The sequence below is a fragment of the Dama dama genome, chromosome 1 (genome assembly GCF_033118175.1).
Source record: "Dama dama isolate Ldn47 chromosome 1, ASM3311817v1, whole genome shotgun sequence".
Lineage (NCBI taxonomy): Eukaryota > Metazoa > Chordata > Mammalia > Artiodactyla > Cervidae > Dama > Dama dama.
This window is the reverse complement of record NC_083681.1, coordinates 83,993,364-84,017,752: the sequence shown is the minus strand read 5'-3', so window position 1 is coordinate 84,017,752 and position 24,389 is coordinate 83,993,364. Positions and strand designations below refer to the sequence as shown.

Sequence of the window (24,389 nt, the reverse complement as noted above, 5' to 3'; positions counted from 1 at the left end):
CTTCCTTCCCCAAGACGGCGGAGCAGAAGGACGTGCGCTCATCGTCTCCTGCGAGAACTCCAAACTTACAGCTCGCTGCCGAACAACTGTCAACAGGGGAAGGTTGGATCCCACCCAAAAAAGATACCCCACTTCCAAGGGCAAAGGAGAAGCCCCAGCAAGACGGTAGGAGGGGCAAATGTGCATTTAGAATCAAACCCCATCCCGCCAGAGACGCTCGGAAGGCTCAAACAAACCTTGTGTGCACCAGGACCCAGAGACCCCGCAGAGACCGAGCCAGAACTGTGTTTGAGCGTCTCCTGCAGAGGTCCGGGTCAGCAGTGGCCTGCCGCAGGGGCAGGGGCTCTGGGTGCAGCAGACCTGGGTGTGCCATGAGCCCTCGTGGAGGAGGTCACCATTAACCCCACCGTAGAGCCGCCAGAAGCCAGAGGACAGGGAAACAGGCTCCTGGAGGCACAGACAGAACCTTGTGCACCAGGACGCAGGAGAAAGGGGCAGTGACCCCACAAGAGACTGACCCAGACTTGCCCGGGAGTGTCCAGGAGTCTCCCTCAGAGGCGTGGGTCAGCAGTGGCCTGCTGCAGAGTTGGGGACGCTCAGTACAGCAGTGCATGTGTGGAACCTTTTGAAGGAGGTCGCCATTATCCTCATTACCTCCACCATATTTGGCCTCAGGTAAATAACAGGGAGGGAAACAGCCCCAGCCATCAACAGAAAATTGGATTTAAGATTTGCTGAGCATGGCCCCACCCATCAGAACAAGACCCAGTTTCCCCCTCAGTCAGTCTCCCCCATCAGGAAGCTTCCATGACCCTCTTATCCTCCTCCATCAGAGGGCAGACAGAATGAAAACCACAATCACAGAAAACTAACCAATCTCATCGCATGGACCACAGCCTTGTCCAAGTCAATGAAACTGTGAGCCATGCCATGTAGGGCCACCCAAGAAAGATGGGCCATGGTGTAGAGTTCTGACAAAACATGGTCCACTGGAGAAGGGAATGGCAAACCACTTCTGTATTCTTGCCTTGAGAACGCCATGAACTGTATGAAAAGGCAAAAAGATATGACACTGAAAGATGAACTCCCCAAGTCGGGAGGTGCCCAATATGCTACTGGAGATCAGTGGAGAAATAACTCCATGAGGAATGAAGAGATGGAGCCAAAGCAAAAACAACACCCAGTTGTGGATATGACTGGTGATGGAAGTAAAGTCCGATCCTGTAAAGAGCAATATTGCATAGGAACCTGGAATGTTAGGTCCATGATCAAAGCAAATTGAAAGTGATCAAACATGAGATGGTAAGAGTGGAAATGACAAATAGATTCAAGGGATTAGATCTAACAGACAGAGTCCCTGAAGAACTGTGGATGGAGGTTCGTGACACTGTACAGGAGGCAGTGATCAAGACCATTCCCAAGAAAAAGAAATGCAAAAAGGAAAAATGGTTCTCTGAGGAGGCCTTACAAGTAGCTGTGAAAAGAAGAGAAGCAAAAGGCAAAGGAGAAAAGGAAGGATATTCCCATTTGAATGCAGAGTTCCAAAGAATAGGAAGGAGAGATAAGAGAGCCTTCCTCAGTGATCAATGCAAAGAAAGAGAGGAAAACAACAAAATGGGAAAGACTAGAGATCTCTTCAAGAAAATTAGAGATACCAAGGGAACATTTCACTCAATGATGGGCACAATAAAGGACAAAAATGGTATGGACCTAACAGAAGCAGAAGATATTAAGAAGAGGTGGCAAGAATACACAGAAGAACTATACAAAGAAGATCTTCATGACACAGATAACCATGATGGTGTGATCACTCATCTAGAGCCAGACATCCTGGAGTGCAAAGTCAAATGAGCCTTAGGAATCATCACTCTGAACAAAGCTAGTGGAGGTGATGGGATTCCAGCTGAGTTTTTTCAAATCCTAAAAGATGATGCTGTGAAAGTGCTGCACTCAATATGCCAACAAATTTGGAAAACTCAGCAGAGGCCACGGGATTGGAGAAGGTCAGTTTTCATTCCAATCCCAAAGAAAGGCAATGCCAAAGAATCTCAAACTACCACACAATTGCATTCATCTCACACACAAGCAAAGTAATGCTCAAAATTCTCCAAGCGAGGCTTCAATATTAGGTGAACTGTGAACTTCCAGATGTTCAAGCTGGATTAAGAAAAGGCAGAGGAACCAGAGATCAAATTGCCAACAGGCGTTGGATCATTGAAAAAGCAAGAGAGTTCCAGAAAAATATCTACTTCTGCTTTATTGATTATGCCAAAGTCTTTGATTGTGTGGATCACAACAAATTGTGGAAAATCCTTAGAGAGATGGAAATACCAGACCACCTGACCTGCCTCCTGAGAAATCTGTATGCAGGTCAGGAAGCAACAGTTAGAACTGGACATGGAACAACAGACTGGTTCCAAATAGGAAAAGGAGTATGTCAAGGCTGTATATTGTCACCCTGCTTATTTAACTTATATGCAGAGTACATCATGAGAAACGCTGGGCTGGATAAAGCACAAGCTGGAATCAATATTGCTTGGAGAAATATCAATAACCTAAGATATGCAGATGATATCACCCTTATGGCTGAAAATGAGGAATGAACAAGCCTCTTGATGAAAGTGAAAGAGGAGAGTGAAAAAGTTGGCTTAAAATTCAACATTCAGAAAACTAAGATCATGGCATCTGGTCCCACCACCTCCTGGCAAATAGATGGTGAAACAGTGGAAACAGTGACAGACTTTATTTTGGGGAGCTCCAAAATCAGTGCAGATGGTGATTGCAGCCATGAAATTAAAAGACTCTTGCTCCTGGGAAGAAAAGTTGTGACCAACCTAGACAGCATATTAAAAAGCAGAGACATTATTTTGCCAACAAAGGTCCATCTAGTCAAGGATATGGTTTTTCCAGCAGTCATGTATGGATGTGAGAGTTGGACTATAAAGAAAACTGAGCGCCAAAGAATTGATGCTTTTGAACTGTGGTGTTGGAGAAGACTCTTGAGAGACCCTTGGACTGCAAGGAGATCCAACCAGTCCATCCTAAAGGAGACCAGTCCTGGGTGTTCACTGGGAGGAACTGATGCTGAAGCTGAAACTCTAATACTTTGGCCATCTGATGAGAAGAGCTGACTCATTGGAAAAGACTCTGATGCTGGGAAAGATTGAAGGTGGGAGGAGAAGGGGACGACAGCAGATGAGATGGTTGGATGGCATCACTGACTCGATGGACATGGGTTTGTGTAAACTCCGGGAGTTGGTGATGGACAGGGAGGCCTGGTGTGCTGCAGAGCCTGGGGTCACAAAGAGTCGGACATGACTGAGTGACTGAACTGAGCTCCATCATTACCCGGCTGACTCGGGTGCCCCTACATGGCATGGCTCATAGTTTCATTGAGTTAGACAAGGCTGTGGTCCATGTGATCAGTTTGGTTAGTCTTCTGTGATTGTGGTTTTCTTTCTGTCTGCCCTCTGATGGGTAAGAATAAGAAGCTTATGGAAGGTTCCTGATGGGAGAGACTGACTGAGGGGGAAACTGGGTCTTGTTTTGATGGGCGGGGCCATGCTCAGTAAATTTTTAGTCCAATCTTCTGTTGATGGGCGAGGCTGTGTTCCTTCCCTGTTGTTTGGCCTGAGGCCAGAGCCTCCTGGACACTCACGGGCAAGTCTGGCTCCATCTCCTGTGGGGTCACTGCTCCTTTCTCCTGGGTCCTGGTGGTCACAAGGCTTTGTTCGTGCCCTCTGAGAGTCTGTTTGCCTGTCCTGTGGAAATTCTGTAATCAAATCCCACTGGCCTCCAAAGTCAAATTCCCTGGGGAGTCTCAGTCCCTTCGCCAGATTCCCCAGGTTGGGAAGTCTGCTGTGGGCCCTAGAACTTTCTTAACAGTGTGAGAATTTCTTTGGTATAATTGGGCTTCCCTGGTGGCTCAGCTGGTGAAGAATCCTCCTGCAATGTGGGAGACCTGGGTTCCATCCCTGGATTGGGAAGGTGCCCTGGAGAAGGGAACGGCTACCCACTCCAGTATTCTGGCCTGGAGAATTCCATGGACTGTACAGTCCATGGGGTCACAAAGAGTTGGATAGACTGAGCGACTTTCACATGCACAATTGTTCTGCAGTTTGTGAGTCGTCTGCTCGGCAGCTCTATGGCGGGTGGGGCTAATGGCATAAGAGGGGGTCCTCCACGGAGAAGGTCCTCCAAGGACTGAACTGAAGAGATGGCAGAACCGACTATATTTCAAGATCTCCTGTTGTGAGAAGGAATGAAAAATTGGTTTGCTCAAGACTAAATATGCCTGGAAAAGTTTATACCTAGACACTGAGAGAATAGAATGAAAAAGTTTTGCTAAACGATGCTTACAAGTGATTTACTTTAAAGAAAATTTCTAAAAAAAGTTGAAACAGAAATATGGGAAAAGATATACATTAGGAAGAATTAGTCTAGCACTCTTAAATAGCAGGCAAATGGATTTTAAGGCAAAGAAAACCCCCTCACAAATAGGTGTAGAGAGGCATCAAGTAGCAATAAAAGGAATGAAGCCTCAAGAAGATGTGATGATCACGGCATTGCGGGCTCTGAATACACAGCCTCAGGGAGAAGGTTACTGAACCAGAGGGGGAAAGGGTCCACCCACAGCCACAGTGGAAAGAGTTAAAATACTTCTCTACAAGACAAAGACAACAACAGCAAAAAAAAAAAAAAAAAATTAAAATGGTAAGAATGTAGACTTGAACAGCACAGCTGAAAGACTGAATCTCAAACACAGAGCGCGGTAGCTGACTGTGTGGAACACGCACCTAAAACCACAAACACAAGGTGAGGCTGTAAAACACAAAGCGAATCTCAACAAACTCCAAAACCGACATCTCTTAGTCTGTGACCCCAAGCCAAATGCAGCTCAATTAGAGATTTAGAGAGAGAGGATTAATAAATCGACAAGTTAGTTCTTTGAAAAGACTTAAAAGTTTACACAAGATTCAGGGGAAAAAAAGTCCCCAAAACTCTGGATGATGTATAACTTCCAAGAAAGAATTTTTTAAGTCCCAGTCAATCTGAAAGAAGAAAGGAAAGGAAACAAGAGTATAGAATAAAAACAGGAAACATTTTAGAATAGAAAAGTGAAAGTCGTTCAGTACCGGCCAACGCTTTGTCACCCCATGGACTGTACCATCCATAGAATTCTCCAGGCCAGAATACAGGAGTGGATAGCTGTTCCCTTCTCCATGGGATCTGCCCAACCCAGGGATTGAACCCAGGTCTCCCACATTGAGGATTCTTTACCAGCTGAGCCACAAGGGAAGCCCAAGAATACTGGAGTGGGTAGCCCATCCCTTCTCCAGGGGATCTTCCCGACCCAGGAATCAAACTGGGGTCTCCTGCATTGCAGGTGGATTCTTTACCAGCTGAGCTATGAGGAAAGCCCTTTAGAAGCATGAATTAAATAATAAATATTCAAGAGAGTTATACTGTCCCTAAAACCTTTACCACACAACCACAAAAGATAGTAGTCACAGAGTTTTACAAGTGACTTTTAAGAAACATTCAAGGTAAAAATACTTCTTTTGCAAAATATTTTCAGTGAATAGAAAAAGAAGATAAAGTCAGCTCACGAGTGTATTATAAGATTGATTTATAAACTGAGCAGGACACTCAGAAATAAAATTTTAAGTCATTTAGTTATCATCATAAAGGTACATCGCTGAAATAAAACACTAGCAAATCCAATTCAGCAATCTGCATGTGGGTGCCCACAGCTGCATGTCTCATAACCAAGTAGAATTCATCCCAGAGCCATGGATGGGATAAATATCAGGAAACTTTTCAATATAATTTACTGCTTTAACACAGTCCCCTGGTGGCTCAGATGCTAAAGAATCTGGCTGCATTGCAGGAGATCTGGGTTAGATCCCTGGGTCGGGAAAATCCCTGGAGAAGGGAATAGCTACCCACTCCAGTATTCTTGCCTGGAGAAGCCCATGGACAGAGGAGCCTGGGGCGGGCTACAGTCCGTGGGGTTGCATAGAGTTGGACATGACTGAGCGACTAACAATACTGGTCTAACAGAAGAGTGAAGAAAAACTGTATCATCCCTTCAGTAGATGCAGAAAGACCTCAGCAGAACTCAGCAATGCTTTGTGATTGAAGTATCAGCAGACAAGGTGAGCCAGTTATCAGTTTACTGCCCCCAGCCTCCAGCCCACCCTGCAGGTCAGGCTGGTGCGGAGCAGCCCTGGCCCCTCAGTGAGTGCGATGCTTAGCTCTGCCACAAGGGGGCGGCGGGGACACTCGACTGCAAAGGGCCTCTGCTCTGGGTCCAGCTGGGACCGGTCAGTGGCATGGGGACACGCTGAGGTCCCTGCTCCATCCAAACTTCCATGCAGGATGAGTATCATCCGGAACGACCGGTGGAGGCTTAACCAGAGCGGGCAAGCAGGTGGAAATCTTTTGGAATGAATGTGACGAATACAGTCACCAATGTAGACCTTGAGTTACGTGCCCCAGGGTATCTGCTACCATGTTTCCGCTTTTTCCTCCTACATATGGTAAGTCCTAGATTCTCGGGACTGCCCTCACTTTTTCTTGATGTTACCAAACAAAACCCCACAGCCTGACCATGAAAACAACAGACCATTCGAATTGCTGGTGACATACGTATCATCAAGAAATAGAAAAATAAAGTTTAGCACTGGGGGTCCACTGGTAAAGACTCTGGGCTCCCGATGCTGGGGGCACAGCGTCAGGTCTGGCTGGGCAGTAAGATCCCACACGCCACAGAGCACGGCCAAGAAAAGACGTTTTTAATTAAATAAGTAGAAATAAAGTTGAATAGCTATTTAGGGATCCCTGACCTAAATAACTTACAATAACTCATTCGGTTAGTCCCTGTTCCAACAAGTAGAAGATTTTAGCTGGAGGGTAATGATGTTTAAGAAGATAAGACAGAAAGCGGGGCGTTCGGCTTGCGAGCGGGAACTTCTCGGTCGCGCCCAGAGAAAGAACGATTTAAAAATGGGTGATGTTGAGAAGGGCAAGAAGATTTTTGTTCAGAAGTGTGCCCAGTGCCATACTGTGGAAAAGGGAGGCAAGCACAAGACTGGGCCAAACCTCCATGGTCTGTTTGGACGAAAGACGGGTCAGGCTGCTGGATTCTCTTACACAGATGCCAACAAGAACAAAGGTATCACCTGGGGAGAGGAGACGCTGATGGAGTACTTGGAGAATCCCAAGAAGTACATCCCTGGAACAAAGATGATCTTTGCTGGCATTAAGAAGAAGGGAGAGAGGGAGGACTTGATAGCTTATCTCAAAAAAGCTACCAATGAGTAATAGTTGGCCACTGCCTTATTTATTATGAAACAGAAGTGTCTCATGACTTTTCATGTGTACCATATTTAAATTGATCTCACACACTAGAATTCAGATCATGAACGGCTGATGGAATAATTCTGTTGGACAGTCCTGATTTAAATAAGATTGGTTTGTGGCTAAAAAAAAGAAAAAAAGAAGATAGGATAGGAAATAAATTTAGGTTACTGTCATTTTGAAGAGATAAGAAAACCAGAAAACTACACTTTGCATCATAAAATGATGAAATACCTGCCAAGGGCACTTGGACTTGATAACAAAACCTCGCAGGAAGGGGTGCTAAGTTCCAGGCAGGTAACCCCGCTGCCCAAGCCGGTTCCAGTCCTGAGGGGCCACAGGGCCACGGAGCCTGGGGCCTGCTTGACCCTCCAGCAGGCCCTCCACGGCCACCGACGACGCTCCCCTCCCCGGGCCCCTCTTCCCAGGGCGGGGAACATGGTGCCCGTGTCCTGGGGGAGGAGGCTCTGGGCTCTGGGCAGGGTCGTTCCACGGGAGGGCCTCCCTGCCGGCGACCCTCGCTCGGCACCTGTTCCTGGAGCTCCCGCACGGCCGTTCTGGACTTTCACTCTGGACTCACCGTCACCCCACCATCATCAGCTCCTGCTTTTCTCAGCTTCAAGACATTTCTGGAAACGGTCCCTTATGAAGGGACCGCCACTGTTCCTCTTTCAAATATGGCTTTTACTTGGGACGTGGTTTTTTTCCCACCAGCCAGGTGCCTGCAGGCAGGAACCTCTGCTCCACCGCTTCAGAGGCAGCCTTGCTCCCCGTGGGATGTGGCAGGTCTCTGGGCAAAACTGACCCTGGAAGCCAGCTGGCAGAACCCTCAGGGTAGGGACCGTACACCCACAGTTGTCAGGACCACGTAAGGCCACGAAGATGCACAGAAATCCCATCGTCGTCAGTACACCTTAACCATGCCACCTCTCGACACACAATCAGGTTAAACATCACGCTGACTAAGCCGCGCTTGCATTTCTTTATGACACCACCACTGGGGACATACACGCGCCTGCACTACGACAGGCCTTTTTCTCATAGGCAATTGTAAGAGGCAAACTTCCCTGGGTCGGGAAGATCCCCTGGAGAAGGAAAGGGCAACCCACTCCAGGATTCTTGCCCGGAGAATCCCATGGACAGGGACGCCCGATGGGCTACAGTCCATTAGGGTCGCAAGAGTCCGACACGAGTGAGCCATTGAGCAGGCAGACTCATTCCTCTACGTGCTCATTTCACAGACATAAAAACTGTTGTTAAAACAACATGCATTTAGAGGGGAAGGGATAGTTAAGGACTTTGGGAAGGTCACGTACAGACTGCTGCGTTTACAACGGATAACCAACAGGGCCCTGCCGTACAGCACAGGGGACTCTGCTGACTGTCCCGCGGACGACTGTCACAGCCTGGACGGGAGGGGAGTTTCGGGGAGAATGGACACGGGGGTAGGTGTGGCCGAGTCCCTTCACCGAAACTATCGCAACAGTGTTAATCAGCCATACCCCAGGGCAAAATGTTTTTGGTGTTTAAAAAAAAACAAAACAAGCCTTTACCTAGAATTCTACTCTGAGCATCCGTCCTAAAGCAGCTCTCCTAAAGGGCCCGGGGCCTCCTACCGGGAAGGCTCCTGAGCGAAGCCTGGCCGCTTTCCCGCTCCCCGTGACCCCACCCGCGGACGGGCCACGGCATCCTGAGCACGCGCAGGACCGCGCACCGGAGGCTCGCCCCGCATGCATCCGCGGCCCCGCGCCGCGCTCACGTGGTGACGGTGTTGAAGCCGCAGGCCCGCAGCTTGAGCAGCCGGTCTCTCCAGGAGGCCCGGGGCACTCGGAAGTAGTGGACGGAGCCCCCGAGGATGAGGAACTCGTGGCCCTCCAGCGTGAAGTAGGGGTTCCGCCCGGCTCGCTCCTCAGTCTGAATCCCCCGCGAGCGGTTCTTCAGCTGGCGGGGCGTCAGGTGCGACCAGTCAAACCTGTTGTGGGCCCAGAGGAAGAGGTGGGGGTGGCGAGAGCGAGGCTTTTGGGAACCCGCCCGGAGAGCAGGCGTCAGCAGCTTCCATGGCAGAAATCAGGCGCTGCTGCAGTTTCAGCCCAGAAAGAAGCGCCGCCTCCCCCCTGCTCAGGCAGACCTGCGCGGGTTCGGGTGCAGCTTTCTGTGTTCGAATATAAAGTTATTTCTTTGTTTCACCGGAGGAGCAAAACCCGATGAGACAAGTGGCAGGAAAAGGACGCAAAGGACTCTTCTCCAGGAGAGACTGGGGCTGAAAGGACAAGGAAACCGCCGTGACCCGGGCAGGCGGGGGAGGCGCCCGAGGGACCCCGGAGCGGCCCCGGGCTGCCGGGCGGCGGGAGCGGGTCTCCGTGCTGAACCGGGGCCGCCGGGGCTGTCCCGCCGCCAGCCTCATTCTGCGCAGAGGGCTGCCTGTGGACTTTGCCTCCTAGAGGTCTGCGGCCACGAACAGGGCAAGAGGGGCACCGGGGAGGGGTCCCGGGGACGTGGAGGAGGGGACGGGGCCGCCCTTCTTCCCGGGGGTGCTCGCGGAGGCGGGCTCCGGCCGGGCAGAGGCCGCGCTGGGGGACTGCCGCCCCGGGCAGTCTGAGGGCCCGCGAGGCCGCCTGCCCCGGGCGAGGGCCCCAGGCTGACAGCGGACAGACGGCGGGAGGTCTCGGAGGCTCCGGGTCGAGGAGGGGGAGCGGCGGGGGGTCTCAGGGAACCCGCGCCTGGAGGGCCCCTGGGCTGCGGGATGGGGGGCCTTCACCTGGAGCGCGGCGGGGAGCCCATCCCCGCGAGGGGAGGCGCCCAGGTCCCCCGACGCCGGGACGAGGCGGAGGGAACAGCGGGAGACGCCTCTCAGCTGCGGGAAGGAACCGGAGGGTTAGGGTCATCGCCCTGAGCTTGAGTTCCAGCAGCATCCGGGACTGCAGGGCGTGAGGAGAACCCGAGGGCGGCCGCGGAGGGCAGGCGGTCAGCGCGCCCCTTGGCTCCAGGTCCACTGCCGCAGACGCTCAGCAAGGAGGACACCCGGCGCGGGGGCGCGGGCGTGCGCCCCTGGGGAGGCGTCTCCCCAACCCGCCGCAGGAGACGGGGAGAGTCACAGAGGGGGTCACAGAGGGACGCCGGTGGACGGAGAGTGCATCCAGTGTCTGCAGCGCGGGTCACCGCGGGGGCCTCGTTGCTGGGTACCAGGGGCGCCGCGGCGTCTCCTGCGGGAGGCTGCAGGCGGACCGTCAAGCCGGATATCAGTTCTAAGGAGACTGCCTGGTGCACGGCGGAGGTGAGGTGAGAAATAGGTCATCGAGGAGCCGGGGATCCCAGGAGGAGCACCCGAGCTGTCCCTACACTCCGCGAGGACATGAAGGGATTTTAGGAGAATTTCCAGGTGAAATGGGGAACTTCTGGTAATTGACTGATGAAGCAGGTGCTTCAGAGAGAGGAGGCAGACAGCCCCTGTGCTGGCGGCCAAGGCGAGCGGAGTAGACAGTGGGGACGCCTCCTGAGACCAGAAACGCAGGTCGGGGTAGAGATTTGAACGCAGAAAGGAGCGCTGAGCCCTGTCTGGAACACCTGGATGTGACCTCCGGAAATGAAAATCTCTTTTCAGGGACTGGAAAATCAGACAGTCCTCTGGCCTTTTCTCCCTGAAGCCCTTGCTTTTCCTCTGCCACTGGAAAGAGCAGAGCTCGTGGCACCAGATCGAAATCAAGACTAGAGCTTTCAGGGAGCATTGTGCGTGTTTGTTATTCTTGTCTTGCTCATTACAGGTACATGTCCATCCTTGAGACCCGACCTCCCTGAGAACTTTGTGCAATGTCCCTCTCTCATTCTTAGGTTGGATGCAAGGGGCTGCCTTGACTTTCTTAAACACAGAAGCGCAATGTTTCATTTCTTTGATTATACTGCTTTATCAATTTGGTTTTAGAGCCACAGAACTGTAATCTTTTTTATCAGGACTTTTACAACTATTCTAGCGTCTGTGACTTTCCATGTACAATTTAGAAAAAGCTTGTCTATTTCTACCAAAAGGCATGCTGACATTTTGATGGGAATTGCATTAGACCTTCCCCCTCCCTTAGGAAGATTTAGCATCTTCACTGTGTTGAGTCTCCAAATCTATGAACATGCTGTGTTTCTGTATTCACTTGGGTCTTCTCTCACTTTGGTGGGGGGACTTACTTCATAGTTCAGACATTAATGAATCCACCTGCAATGCGAGAGACCTGGGTTCGATCCCTGGTTGGGAAGATTTCAGTATTCTGGCCTGGAGAATTTGGTGGACTGTATAGTCCATGGGGTCAAAAAGAGTCAGACATGACTGAGCGACTTTCACTTTTTTGATCAGAATTTTGTGTTTTTTCAACGTACAGAGTCTATGCATATTTTTTAGCTGTATACTTCGGTGTTTCATTTTGGGAGGGGGGGGCTATTTTAAAATCACTTATTTACTTTTGGCGGTGCTGGGTCTTTGTTGATGCACAGACTTTTCTCTAGTTGCAGTGCAAAGGGGCTGCTCTCCAGCTGTGGCGTACAGGCTTCTCATTGCCGTGGGTTCTCCTATTGTGGCGCACGGGCTCTGGGGCCCTCAGGCTTCAGGACTCGTGGCTCCCAGGTATAGTCGCTTCAGGGCATGTGGGATCTTCCCTGACCTGGGCCTGAACCAGTATCCCCTGCATTGGCAGGTGGATTCTTTAGCACTGAGCCCCCAGGGAAGCCCCTCTTTTGAGCTATTTTAAATGGTATGGTATTTTCAAGTTCAGTTTCAGCAAGTTCATTGTTAGCATAGAGAAATGCAGCCGGGCTTCTTGTTTTAGATCTGGTATTCTGTGACCTTGGTATTCTCTCTCATTAATTCTACACGGTTGTTTTGAAAACCCAGTTCCACGGGACTTTCTAAAGCAGCAGTTACGTTAGGAATTCCCTGGTGGTCCAGTGGTTAGGACTCAACGCTTTCACTGCCGAGGGCCTGGGTACGATCCCTGGTCAGGGAACTAAGGTCCCACAAGACACATGGCCAGAAAATAATAATAATAAATAAAAGAATCTGGGATAGAAGAAACAGAGCTGAAAATTGAGGGAAAAGGATCTTGTAAAACAGAAACAGTCATGTTATCTGCAAATACAGTTTTTTTCCTTTCCAATCTCTTTTATTAATTCTTCTTATCCCATTGTGGTAGCGGGAGTTCCCAGTACTATGTTGAATAAAAGTGGTAAGAACCATCCTTACCTGTTTCCAGGCTTCGGGTAGCAAGCAGTTGTTTACCACTACGTGTTAATAATGTTAAGTGTGTGTTGGGGGGTATACATTGTTTATCAATTTGAAGTGGTTTCCTTATAGCCTCTGTCATAGGACACTCTAACAGAGCAAGTCTGTGATACTTGTGGAAAATACAGGAGCACTTCTGCTCAGAAACAGCTGACCTTCACAGTAAGAGGGGTAAACAGGAGTAAACAGGGGTAAACCAGGAAAGTGTGGCTGAGAACCTGCCTGCCAGCGCAGGAGACACAGGTTGGCTCCCTGGTCCAGGAAGACACCACATGCTTACAACAACTAAGCCCACGCTCTGGAGCCCAGGCACCCTAGAATCCATGCTTCACAACAAGAGAAGCCAGTGCGCCACAGCTAGGGGCAGACCCTAGCTCTGCTCCCTGCAGCCAGAGAAAGGCTGTGGCAGCAGCGAAGGCCCCGCACAGCCAAAACCAAAATACAAGATGATTCTTTTAAAAAAAAAAAAAAAGAGGGGTAAATAAAAACGATTAAAATGTGTCAGGTCAATGCCTGAGAGGTTTTGTTTCCAAATTTGCTCACACTGGTCAAGCTTTGCTGCCAAATAATTTTAGAAGACACTTTAGGCTTCAGTGTTTGTGGGTGCAGAGATTACGGATAAGGGATTGTACGTGTGTAAGTGTTAGCTTTGTTCCTGGAACGTTCATAGAGCTCTAGCTTCAAAAGGCCAAATGGACAGATCCTCCAATCTTGTCCCCTGAGCCAAGCAGTGGGAATAATCAAGGACAGGCTCCACGTTCAGCAGCTAAGTAGAGAAATAAACTCAAAAGCAAGAGGAAGCAATGCCCAGCGGCCCAGAGGTCAGGAACCCCAACAGATGAAGTGTGTGGATCACACTCCAGGGGAGGCCACTTGGAAGGGCCACAGGGAGGGCCTGGGCCTCTAACCAAGGAGCGAGCCGTGGAGAAAGGGTGGATCCCCGGGCCGGGGGTCAGACGGGGTGGGGCCCAAGGGGTGGACCGGGGCCGTGGCCTCCCTGCTGCGCTGGCCCGCAGGGGATTCCTGCACTGGTTCTCTGTATCAGACTGTAAGTCCCCGCTTTGAGTTTCCACAAATGGAAACCTGTGTGTGCACGTCCAGCCCGTGAGTGAGTCCGCGTGTCTGGTGTGCGTTGTCCCGGGCGTGCACCCTCTGCACGTGGCTGTGCCTCGCGTGCCTTGCCGCCCAGCAGTGTGGAGGTCGGCAGCACATACCATGCGGCCCCTCGGTACGGAGGCACAGTAAGGGTTAAAGGGAACAAACTCACAAGAGGGAAGTAGCAAATTTACACAACCCCCCAAACTCTGATCACCCCGGGGCTTCAGCCAGGGGGGTCAAGTGTGCACCCCGGCCCAACCTGGCAGCACCCCGTACTTACAGGGCCCCGGGTCGGAAGCAGCTCCGCGTCCACGTACGGAGGTTCCCCATTTGAAGAAGTGACCGTCTCAGGAAAAGCTCAGCGGACTCTCAGCTGAGCTGAACCGAGCAGACGCGCGGAGGCCGTCCGTGCTCAGCCCTCCAAGGCGAGGTGGACAGAGCCTCCGGGCCACCCAGTCCCCCGGGTCAGGGCACTGCCAGGCCCCTGGGCTCACCCACTGTGCCAGCTCTCCCCACCTGTCCTGACATGCGCAGGGTGGTGATCCCGCCGAGAGTCAGGTGTCTGGTCTGGGACGCGTGGACATGACGAGCAGTTCTCGTGATGGGTCACCGCCTGGGACACTGGTGGAGGCTGCCTGGGGCTGTCCAACCCAGACACACGGGAGGAGGGAGCGTTTCTCAGTCCCCATCAGCCCCCTCCCACCTTCCATCCTCTGCCTTCGTTTGCTCAACTGCCTGAGACTGATTGTCCCCCCTGGGGCTGCACCAGTCTACCTACCCGTGTGTGAGTGTGTATACATGCGCCCGCGTGTGTGTATGCACCACCTGCCTACCTGTTTTCCAGGGCAGTGAGTTCCACAGTTACTGTACTCTCATTACAAGGCACCTCCAGGGCCAACGAGGGTGGCCGGGGACTGCCCAAAGCAGCCAGTGTCCAAGGCTTTCCGGGTGTCTTGGCTCTGTCAAAGCGCCAGCCAAGGCCTTTAGCGTCCAGTCCAGGGTGACAGGTAAGACGCTGGTGCCGGTCCACCGGGCTGGGTAAGTGTGCTAGTCTGCTCTTCGGCAGGAGCAGCCCGGAGGTCAGCCCACCATGAAGGCTGGTGCCACCGCCACGATGCCCCGGAGGGCCCGCCCACCTCCACTCGAGCTGTTTCCCCGGTGAAACAGGCACCTTTCCAGGCGCTGAGTCTCACAGGCAAGACCCCAGCCCAGTAATTTACCACATGTCTGTGTGCTCGGTTGCTCAGTCATGTCTGATTCTTTATGACCCCACAGACCATAGCCTGCCAGGCTCCTCTGTTCATGGGATTCTCCAGGCCAGAATACTGGAGTGGGTCGCCATTTCCTTCTTCAGGGGATCTTCCTGACCCAGGGATTGAACTCAAGGCTCCTGCATTAGCAGATGGGTTCTTTACCACTGAGCCACCAGTGAAGCCCCAGTGATGTCTTAGGCAAAGATATTAATAATCTGAGAGTGGGGAGAAGGTCCACTGTGTGTGAAGTGATGCTGGCCTTTGCAGCCCAGGAGAGCTCATAGCAGGAGGCATCATTTTCATGTCATGATGGAACTCTTTGGAATTTCTCTCATAACACTGAAATTTGATTACAAGAGGACCTTTATCAGGATGAGAATGCTGGATCAGATAGTCATGACTTTCCTCACTATGAGGCAACCTGTATTCCACGGTATCTCAGAAAAAAGACAAAGGCTTCACACCTGAAGGCACGGGGACAATGACCAGAGTTTATGGCCAAAGAGTGCAACAGGCCCTGAAGTGGAAATGTTCATCGCTGAGTCATATCCAACTCTTTGGGACCCCAAGGACTGTAGCCTGTCATACTCCTCCGTCCATGGGATTCTCCCAGCAAGAATACTGGAGTGGGTTGCCATTTCCCTCTCCAGGGATCTTCCCGACCCAGGGATGGAACTTGGGTCTCCTGCATTGCAGGCGGGTTCTTGATCATCTGAGCCACCAGGGAAGCCCCAACAGGCTCTGAGGTGGCCGGAAACAGTAATCCTGTGAGATCGGTCTCCTCTCTTCTGGATGACTTCCAAGGCTGCTGGCTGGAGGAGTCCACTGATAGTTGGCATCTGTCTAGCTAGCTAGCTGATAGTGGGTTTACTGTTTTTAAATGAATTAAGCAACGGATATTTACAATTTTTTAAAAACTTCACACCTCCATGATGCTGCATGCCTATCAAAACACCCCAGATGATTCCAAGGCTGACTTGTGCCCTAGGGCCTGAGATGGTTCTTGGGTTTTGGTATTTACATCTGGCGCACTAGTGAGTAAAGTCCAAGTTACCGTGAAAGCATGGGCGGCTGCATGTCCTGTCGGCTCTGCGGGTGACCCGCCACACACCTAGGGTGAAGAGCCCCTGCCTTCACGGACAGCAGCAACAGATGCTCTGCTGGCTCTGGGCATGCCCAGGCCTGTTGTTGGACGTCATCCCTCCTTCCCAGAAGGTCCCAGTTCCCTCTTCCTTTCCACGGGTTTCGGAACAGCATAACATGAGGAAACGCCCTGCTTTGAGCTGAGGGACCCTTTGCACACGGCCGTGACGGAATCCAGACACATCCGGCTCCTGGAGGCCAGGGCGGTCTGTCCCGGGTCCCCGACGAGTCTGCCCCCTGCCCTCTGCTGCTCTGCGCAGAGCTGCGTCTGCTCACCCCCGGGAACAGACATGAACATGATTTCAGAGGGCGGTGCTCCGACGGTTGGGGGACAAACGGACCACCAGCCCCGTCCCCAGAACGCCACGTACTCTCAGCCCAGCTCCACCCAGGGCGCCGTGGGCGCGCTTTTGGGAGGCTTTGGGAGGCGGGGAGCCCGCTGTAACCATGTGCACACGCAAGGGCCGTCACGGGCCGGGGCTGGGGGAGACCCAGGCCTCCCCCTCCCCGAAGGACAGCAGGCCCCTGGGGTCATGCGCGCCGAGCCCTGGGGCCGGCCCCGAAGCTGATGAGCGTTCTCTTCCGCAGGCGGGCAGCGGAAATGAGCACTAGTCCATTTCCGGTCTGCATCTGAGTCGGTAAACTTGTTTCAAAGCGCGAAGCTAAAGGAACGGCTCCTACTGATAGAAAGCGGCTGAGCTTCTCAAGTTGCAGAGGGGTCCCCCCTCCCCCCGGGCTCCTCTGGCAGGGGCTGGAGCTGGCAGCCCCCTGTGAACGCGCCCTGGAGACGCCGGCACCTGGCGGAGGCCACAGTCCCCTGCCAGGGCCCGCCTCCAGGCCTGCCCCGGAGGCCCTGAAACCAGGCCCCCTGAGATGCAAGGAGCGTTCAGTCCCCGCTGGAGATACAGGGAGCGTTCAGCCCCCTTGGGGAGGTTTTCGGCACAATCCAGGTGGGAATGTTGGACGCCACTCCGTTCCGCTCACTGCAGTGACTCCTCCGCGCCTAACGCTGAGAGGGATCTCAAAGACCCAACAATCGAAGAAAGCCGCCCGCCGAACCACACGGGCAGAGGACGGCCGCTCATGTGTTTTGTTCACAAGTTACCGGTTTTCCGTGTAAGGCGCTGCCCTCGGTTATCAGGGGGAAACAGCACTGATGGCCCCAAAGGCCTCTTCCTGCAGGTCCCAGGCATGGGGAGAGGTCTCGGCCAGCCAGAGCGCAGCCACTGTGCCCGGAAGGGCCCGTGACGAGGGAAGCGGGCCCGACGCCGATGGTGGTGTCCACGCCGGCTGTCACCCCAGGGGTGGGTGCTCCTGGCACCCGGCGAGCAGACGCCAAGCGTGCAGCCCGACAGCCTGGGGGGCACAGGGCGCCCACCCCACAGCCACGAGGCCGGGAGGAAGGCTGCCCGGGCTGAGGTCGTGTACGCGGGGGGCTGGGGGGGGCGGCCTCGGTCCAGCAACGCCCAAGGACCTGGTAGGCGCACGCATTCTGGGGGTGTGGCCCAGCGCCCACCCGGGCCCTCTGGGGGTCTGTGCTGCATACCCCGGGGGACCCACGGTGGGGAGAGCGGCGGGAGCGGCACGTCTGACCATCTCGCTGGGTTCTCACGCCTGCACTTCTCGAGAGCGTGGGAGATGAGGGCAGCGCCCGCGACCGCCTTGGGCGGCAGGAGGCCTGGTCCGCGCCAGGCCGCTGCCTGGACACGCGGGGTGCAGGCTGAGCGCTCGCAACCCAGACTTTCTGGTCGACTGGGGCGGCAAGTGTAGCCCCCACCTGGCCTGACTGCGGCCACTCGATCGGTGGCTTGGAACGCCTCAGCCGCCCGGCGCACGGTCCCCACGCACCACCCCCTTTGCCCAGGGCCCATCTGCACTGGAATCGGCAGGCCTTCCCTCTGCCTGCTCTTGCCGTGGCAGCAGGCTGCCCCACCCGAGTGTGGAGATGTCTCTGGTGCTCCCCGCTGTGGCTCAGAGCGGGGCGTGCACCCCAGGGGAACCAGGAGCAGGAGAGGAATCCAGGGGCGCTGGGAGTCAGGGGCCGGGGGAGGGGCATGGAGTGGGAGGGGGGCAGGGGGAAGAGGGGCACTGGGGGGGAGCACAGGACCAAGCCACCTGGAGTCTTGAGTCTCCAGGAAGCAAGGTTTCCATAGGAGTGTGGAAAAGCAATGATGTATGGGGACAGACTTGGGGAATTAAAGGAAAACCCTTTCTTAACACTGAAAATATAAAACATATGAACTGCCTGCCAATCCCTCACTTAGCGTTCATATTTTATTTGATTTCTCAGGAAGACACCTGTTGTTCCAGATTCACATTTGTGGGGTCAAGTCCGCTGAGCATCTCTTCACCACTGTCCTCAGGGACCAGCAGCATTTATTACAGAAGCATGACAGAGGGTTGCCTTTGGTCAGTTTGCTGTGTTTATTGTGCTCCGCTAACAGGGAAGCTGACTTATGCCAAAGGAGGAACGGGCCGGCTGGCGGGGAAGCAGACGGCAGACCCGGCAGGATCAGGCTTCACAGAGTCTCTAGAGTGGTCCCGGCGACTGGGTGGGCCTTGGGGACTGGCAGGTGCTCAGGGCTCTGAGACGGCTCAGCTCAGCCATGGCCCGGTTAACGTCAGTCTCAGTACCCTGAGGAGGAGGGGCAGCCGGTCTGACCTCAGCCTCAGTACCCTGAGGAGGAGGGGCAGGCTGTCTGCCATTGCGCTCAGTACGCTGAGGAGGAGGGACAGGCTGTCTGCCATTGCTCTCAGTACCCTGAGAGGGAGGAGTGGGCGCTCTGACCTCAGTCTCAGTACCCTGAGGAGGAGGGGCAGCCAGTCTGACATTGCTCTCAGTACCCTGAGAGGGAGGAGTGGGCGCTCTGACCTCAGTCTCAGTACCCTGAGGAGGAGGGACAGGCCGTCTGCCATTGTGCTCAGTACCCTGAGAGGGAGGAGTGGGTGCTCTGACCTCAGTCTCAGTACCCTGAGGAGGAGGGGCAGCCAGTCTGACATTGCTCTCAGTACCCTGAGAGGGAGGAGTGGGTGCTCTGACCTCAGTCTCAGTACCCTGAGGAGGAGGGACAGGCCGTCTGCCATTGTGCTCAGTACCCTGAGAGGGAGGAATGGGTGCTCTGACCTCAGTCTCAGTACCCTGAGGAGGAGGGACAGGCTGTCTGACATTGCTCTCAGTACCCTGAGAGGGAGGAGTGGGTGCTCTGACCTCAGTCTCAGTACCCTGAGGAGGAGGGACAGGCTGTCTGCCATTGCTCTCAGTACCCTGAGAGGGAGGAGTGGGCGCTCTGACCTCAGTCTCAGTACCCTGAGGAGGAGGGGCAGCCAGTCTGACATTGCTCTCAGTACCCTGAGAGGGAGGAGTGGGTGCTCTGACCTCAGTCTCAGTACCCTGAGGAGGAGGGACAGGCTGTCTGACATTGCTCTCAGTACCCTGAGAGGGAGGAGTGGGCGCTCTGACCTCAGTCTCAGTACCCTGAGGAGGAGGGGCAGCCAGTCTGACATTGCTCTCAGTACCCTGAGAGGGAGGAGTGGGTGCTCTGACCTCAGTCTCAGTACCCTGAGGAGGAGGGACAGGCCGTCTGCCATTGTGCTCAGTACCCTGAGAGGGAGGAGTGGGTGCTCTGACCTCAGTCTCAGTACCCTGAGGAGGAGGGACAGGCCGTCTGCCATTGCGCTCAGTACCCTGAGAGGGAGGAGTGGGCGCTCTGACCTCAGTCTCAGTACCCTGAGGAGGAGGGACAGGCCGTCTGCCATTGTGCTCAGTACCCTGAGAGGGAGGAGTGGGCGCTCTGACCTCAGTCTCAGTACCCTGAGGAGGAGGGACAGGCCGTCTGCCATTGCGCTCAGTACCCTGAGAGGGAGGAGTGGGCGCTCTGACCTCAGTCTCAGTACCCTGAGGAGGAGGGACAGGCCGTCTGCCATTGTGCCCAGTACCCTGAGAGGGAGGAATGGGCGCTCTGACCTCAGTCTCAGTACCCTGAGGAGGAGGGACAGGCCGTCTGCCATTGCGCTCAGTACCCTGAGAGGGAGGAATGGGCGCTCTGACCTCAGTCTCAGTACCCTGAGGAGGAGGGACAGGCCGTCTGCCATTGCGCTCAGTACCCTGAGAGGGAGGAGTGGGCACTCTGACCTCAGTCTCAGTACCCTGAGGAGGAGGGACAGGCCGTCTGCCATTGTGCTCAGTACCCTGAGAGGGAGGAGTGGGCGCTCTGACCTCAGTCTCAGTACCCTGAGGAGGAGGGACAGGCCGTCTGCCATTGTGCCCAGTACCCTGAGAGGGAGGAATGGGCGCTCTGACCTCAGTCTCAGTACCCTGAGGAGGAGGGGCAGCCAGTCTGACCTCAGTCTCAGTACCCTGAGGAGGAGGGGCAGGCTGTCTGCCATTGCGCTCAGTACCCTGAGGAGGAGGGACAGGCTGTCTGACATTGCTCTCAGTACCCTGAGAGGGAGGAGTGGGCGCTCTGACCTCAGTCTCAGTACCCTGAGGAGGAGGGGCAGCCAGTCTGACATTGCTCTCAGTACCCTGAGAGGGAGGAGTGGGCGCTCTGACCTCAGTCTCAGTACCCTGAGGAGGAGGGACAGGCCGTCTGCCATTGTGCTCAGTACCCTGAGAGGGAGGAATGGGCGCTCTGACCTCAGTCTCAGTACCCTGAGGAGGAGGGACAGGCCGTCTGCCATTGTGCTCAGTACCCTGAGAGGGAGGAATGGGTGCTCTGACCTCAGTCTCAGTACCCTGAGGAGGAGGGACAGGCCATCTGCCATTGTGCTCAGTACCCTGAGAGGGAGGAGTGGGTGCTCTGACCTCAGTTTCAGTACCCTGAGGAGGAGGGGCAGCCGGTCTGACCTCAGTCTCAGTACCCTGGGAAGGAGGGGCGGGTGCTCTGACCTCAGTCTCAGTAACCTGAGGAGGAGGGGCGTGGTCTCCCTTGGCCCCACCCCACCCTGGGGCAGCTCGGGCCGTCCTGGCTGTGCCGCACGTTCCCCACCCTGTGACGGCCAGGAAGGGCCCAAGGGCCACGGCAGCAGGAAACACAGCAGACGTGGCCGTGAGAACCTCGGAGAGGCTGGCAGGGGAGGTGCTGGGGCAGGTACAGCGTGATCGGGACCTGGGCAGCTTGCGCAGACGCCTCGGGAGGCGGCAAGCTGCTGGAGCCACTTATGGGGAGGAAGCCCCTTACCCAGCTGGGAGACGTTGCTGAAGTAGATCAGCAGGGTGGACTTGAACTCCTCAAACACGATGATCTGCAGAGAGGCAGGGGTGCCCCTGAGACACACGCTCAGCCGAGGCTGGGCGGGGTGGGGTGAGCACGGCCCGGGGCGGGGAGAGGTGCAGAGCGGGAGGTCACCTCGTTTAACCCGGGCTTGAGCCAGGGTCCCGGGAGGTAAAGCGTTTCCTGGGGCCCGAGGTTCCAGTAGCGTCCCAGGTTCTGTCCGTTGATGAAGACCACTCCTTTCGTCCAGCCCTGGAAGACATTGAAGCAGAGTTGCAGGACACACACACACACACACACACACACGACGCAGGTTGCAGCCACAGCCACACTCAGACAGCAACGCAGGCCCAGCTGCGGCCCTCGAGGGGTAGTGACCTGGAGACTCTGTGCTGTGGCCCCCGCCCGGCCTTGGCTCCTGCTCCGGGCCCCCAGGAGGGAGGCACTAGGTTCCAACTCGCCTTGCATGCGCACCCACCTCAGGGCCCCACCACGTCCCCACTGCCGCCGCCCCCCCCCGCCCCCAGGACACAGGGTGGCAGGCAGCTTGGGCACGTTTCTTTGGCCTCCCTCCCCACCCTGAGTCAACACCAGGCGGCTGTGGGGTGACGAAGGTATCCTGGGACAGAAGCTTGGCTGGGGACACAGCCGGGAAGAACACCACTCACCCGCAGGCTCATGAAGGTGTCCTTGGGTTGACTGCCGACTCTCAGGAGGGCAAGGAAGAATGCAGGGCCCTCAGCATGGAGAAAGCTGGGCTTCCAGATGTTGGGAAGTTTCCTAGGGAGAGTCAGTCCAGTGGACAGGTTACACCCTCCTTGACAGCATGTCAGCTGTGCCTTCGGAGGGCTGTCTCCTCCCTGCTGAGTCCAGTGTCCCCTCCAATGGCCCATTTGGGGTCCACAACACAGCAATGAGACAGCAGACCAAGGCCGGGGAGTGGGGGCAGTGACCACTCTGTCCTGGACAACTAGGAGACTTGGGGTCACCTTCTTCAGTGTTCTGGGTCTCTGCCTCTTGTGTGAACACAAACAGGTCTGGCTGGCTGGTCTCTGGTCTCCCCATCTGCGATCAGGCGCCTAGAGCCAGTGGTTGGGCACCCACCTCTGTATGAATTTATTCTGCATCTCCAGGCTGTAGATTTTAAATTTTCTCAGTGGAGAACTGTTTAGATAGATGTTCCCAGTAAGACCTGCAGAAGAGGGGGAAGAGGACACCAAGGCAGGGCAGCTGCAGAGAAGTGCCCCTGGCCCCCTGAAGGAGGATGGAGGAGGCCAGGGAGGATGGAGGAGGCCAGAGGAGGATGAGGAGGATGGAGGAGGCCAGGGGAGGATGAGGAGGATGGAGGAGGCCAGGGAGGATGGAGGAGGCCAGGGGAGGATGAAGAAGGCCAGGGGAGGATGGGGAGGATGGTGGAGGCCAGGGAGGATGGAGGAGGCCAGGGGAGGATGGAGGAGGTCAGGGGAGGATGGGGAGGATGGAGGAGATCAGGGAGGATGGAGGAGGCCAGGGGAGGATGAGGAGGACAGGGGAGGCTGGGGAGGATGAAAGGGGTCAGGGAGGATGGAGGAGGCCAGGGGAGCGTGGAGGAGGTCAAGGGAGGATGGGGAGGATGAGGAGATTAGGGAGGATGGAGGAGGCCAGGGGAGGATGGAGGAGTTCAGGGGAGGATGGGGAGGATGGAGGAGGTCAGGGAGGATGGAGGAGGTCAGGGGAGGAGGATGGAGGAGGCCAGGGGGGATGAAGAAGGCCAGGGGAGGATGAAAGAGGCCAGGGGAGGATGGGGAGGACGGAGGAGATCAGGGAGGATGGAGGAGGCCAGGGGAGGATGAGGAGGACAGGGGAGGCTGGGGAGGATGAAAGGGGTCAGGGGAGGATGGAGGAGGCCAGGGGAGCGTGGAGGAGGTCAAGGGAGGAGGAGGAGGATGGAGGAGGCCAGGGGAGGATGGGGAGGATGAAAGGGGTCAGGGGAGGATGGAGGAGGCAGGGGAGCGTGGAGGAGGTCAAGGGAGGAGGAGGAGGATGGAGGAGGCCAGGGGAGGATGGGGAGGATGAAAGGGGTCAGGGGAGGATGGAGGAGGCAGGGGAGGGTGGAGGAGGTCAAGGGATGAGGAGGAGGATGGAGGAGGCCAGGGGAGGATGGGGAGGATGAAAGGGGTCAGGGGAGGATGGAGGAGGAAGGGGAGGGTGGAGGAGGTCAAGGGAGGATGAGGAGGATGGAGGAGGTCAGGAAGGATGAGGAGGATGGAGGAGGTCAGGGGAGGACGAAGGAGGATGGGGAGATTGGAGGAGGCCAGGGGAGGAGGAGGATGGGGAGGCTGAAGGAGGCCAGGACACAGGCATGGGCTCCAGGGAGGGACAATCAGCACTCCCAGGGCAGCACTTGGCCCACTTTGTTCTCCAAGGGTGTTTCTGCAGCCTCCTCCTGGAAGAGGCAGGGCACTCTGCGCGCTCAGTGCTAGGAAAGCACCTTCGGGGGAGCCTGGAGCAGGACGTGACCCTCCTCCCCTTGAAGCCCACTCTGTCATGCTCCCGGGCGGGCCTCTCACTGACCGGGAGCCCCAAACACTTCCAAACCGTGATCCCGGTCACGGCTGCCCGGGCTGGGGAAGCACCCCAGGAGTGCCCTGGTGCCTCCTCTGCCGGGGCCCACCTTTCCTCTCCTGGTTCATGCTGGTCCCGGAGGCAAGCCGTCCTTGGTTCTCCACCAGGATCCTCAGCGTCAGGAACTCCTTGTAATGCTGCCCAACACACACCAGCTGGTTGGGGGGGGGCACTCAGGCCTCTTCTGGAGACCACTGGGGACCCCCCAAGACTGGGACGATCTCGGAAACTGGGGGCTGTCAGAGGGTGGGGCTTGGCACCCCAGACTTCAGCTCCGGGCCAGGCAAACCCTGAAGCTCCTCCTCCACCCTCCTCCCATACTGGGCCTGCCGAGAAATGAAGAGTCATTGAACAGTCTACTGGAGACTCTTCTGAGGCTGGTGATCAACGCAGAGATTTCTGAGCAGCAAACACCCAGGGTGGGACAGTCCTGCCTGCCCCCCAAGGAGCGCACAG

The 24,389-nt window shown here is 55.3% G+C and overlaps 3 protein-coding genes across 3 annotated transcripts in view; 1 reads left to right on the top strand and 2 right to left on the bottom strand.

Annotated features, from left to right (window-relative positions):
* GLB1L3 (galactosidase beta 1 like 3) overlaps window positions 1-9,766 on the bottom strand; it is a 43,182-nt gene extending 33,416 nt beyond the window's left edge. Inside the window, exons 1-3 of the mRNA XM_061122251.1 lie at window positions 9,732-9,766; window positions 9,491-9,622; window positions 9,122-9,334 (exon numbers count right to left, since the gene is read on the bottom strand). Coding sequence (XP_060978234.1) covers window positions 9,122-9,334; window positions 9,491-9,622; window positions 9,732-9,766 — 380 coding nt within the window. The remainder of the gene's footprint in view (window positions 1-9,121; window positions 9,335-9,490; window positions 9,623-9,731) is intronic.
* Window positions 6,950-7,377, top strand: LOC133056873 (cytochrome c). The gene has a single exon (XM_061142711.1). It carries the CDS (start codon window positions 7,009-7,011, stop codon window positions 7,324-7,326), a length of 318 nt encoding a protein of 105 aa, XP_060998694.1. The 5' UTR covers window positions 6,950-7,008; the 3' UTR covers window positions 7,327-7,377.
* Window positions 9,767-18,646: 8,880 nt separating the features above from the next.
* LOC133041446 (beta-galactosidase-1-like protein 2) overlaps window positions 18,647-24,389 on the bottom strand; it is a gene marked incomplete at its 5' end in the record, with an annotated part of 35,464 nt that continues 29,721 nt past the window's right edge. Inside the window, 8 exons of the mRNA XM_061122132.1 lie at window positions 18,647-18,751; window positions 18,793-18,877; window positions 21,105-21,261; window positions 21,297-21,360; window positions 21,465-21,581; window positions 21,998-22,109; window positions 22,434-22,521; window positions 23,983-24,070. Coding sequence (XP_060978115.1) covers window positions 18,647-18,751; window positions 18,793-18,877; window positions 21,105-21,261; window positions 21,297-21,360; window positions 21,465-21,581; window positions 21,998-22,109; window positions 22,434-22,521; window positions 23,983-24,070 — 816 coding nt within the window. The remainder of the gene's footprint in view (window positions 18,752-18,792; window positions 18,878-21,104; window positions 21,262-21,296; window positions 21,361-21,464; window positions 21,582-21,997; window positions 22,110-22,433; window positions 22,522-23,982; window positions 24,071-24,389) is intronic.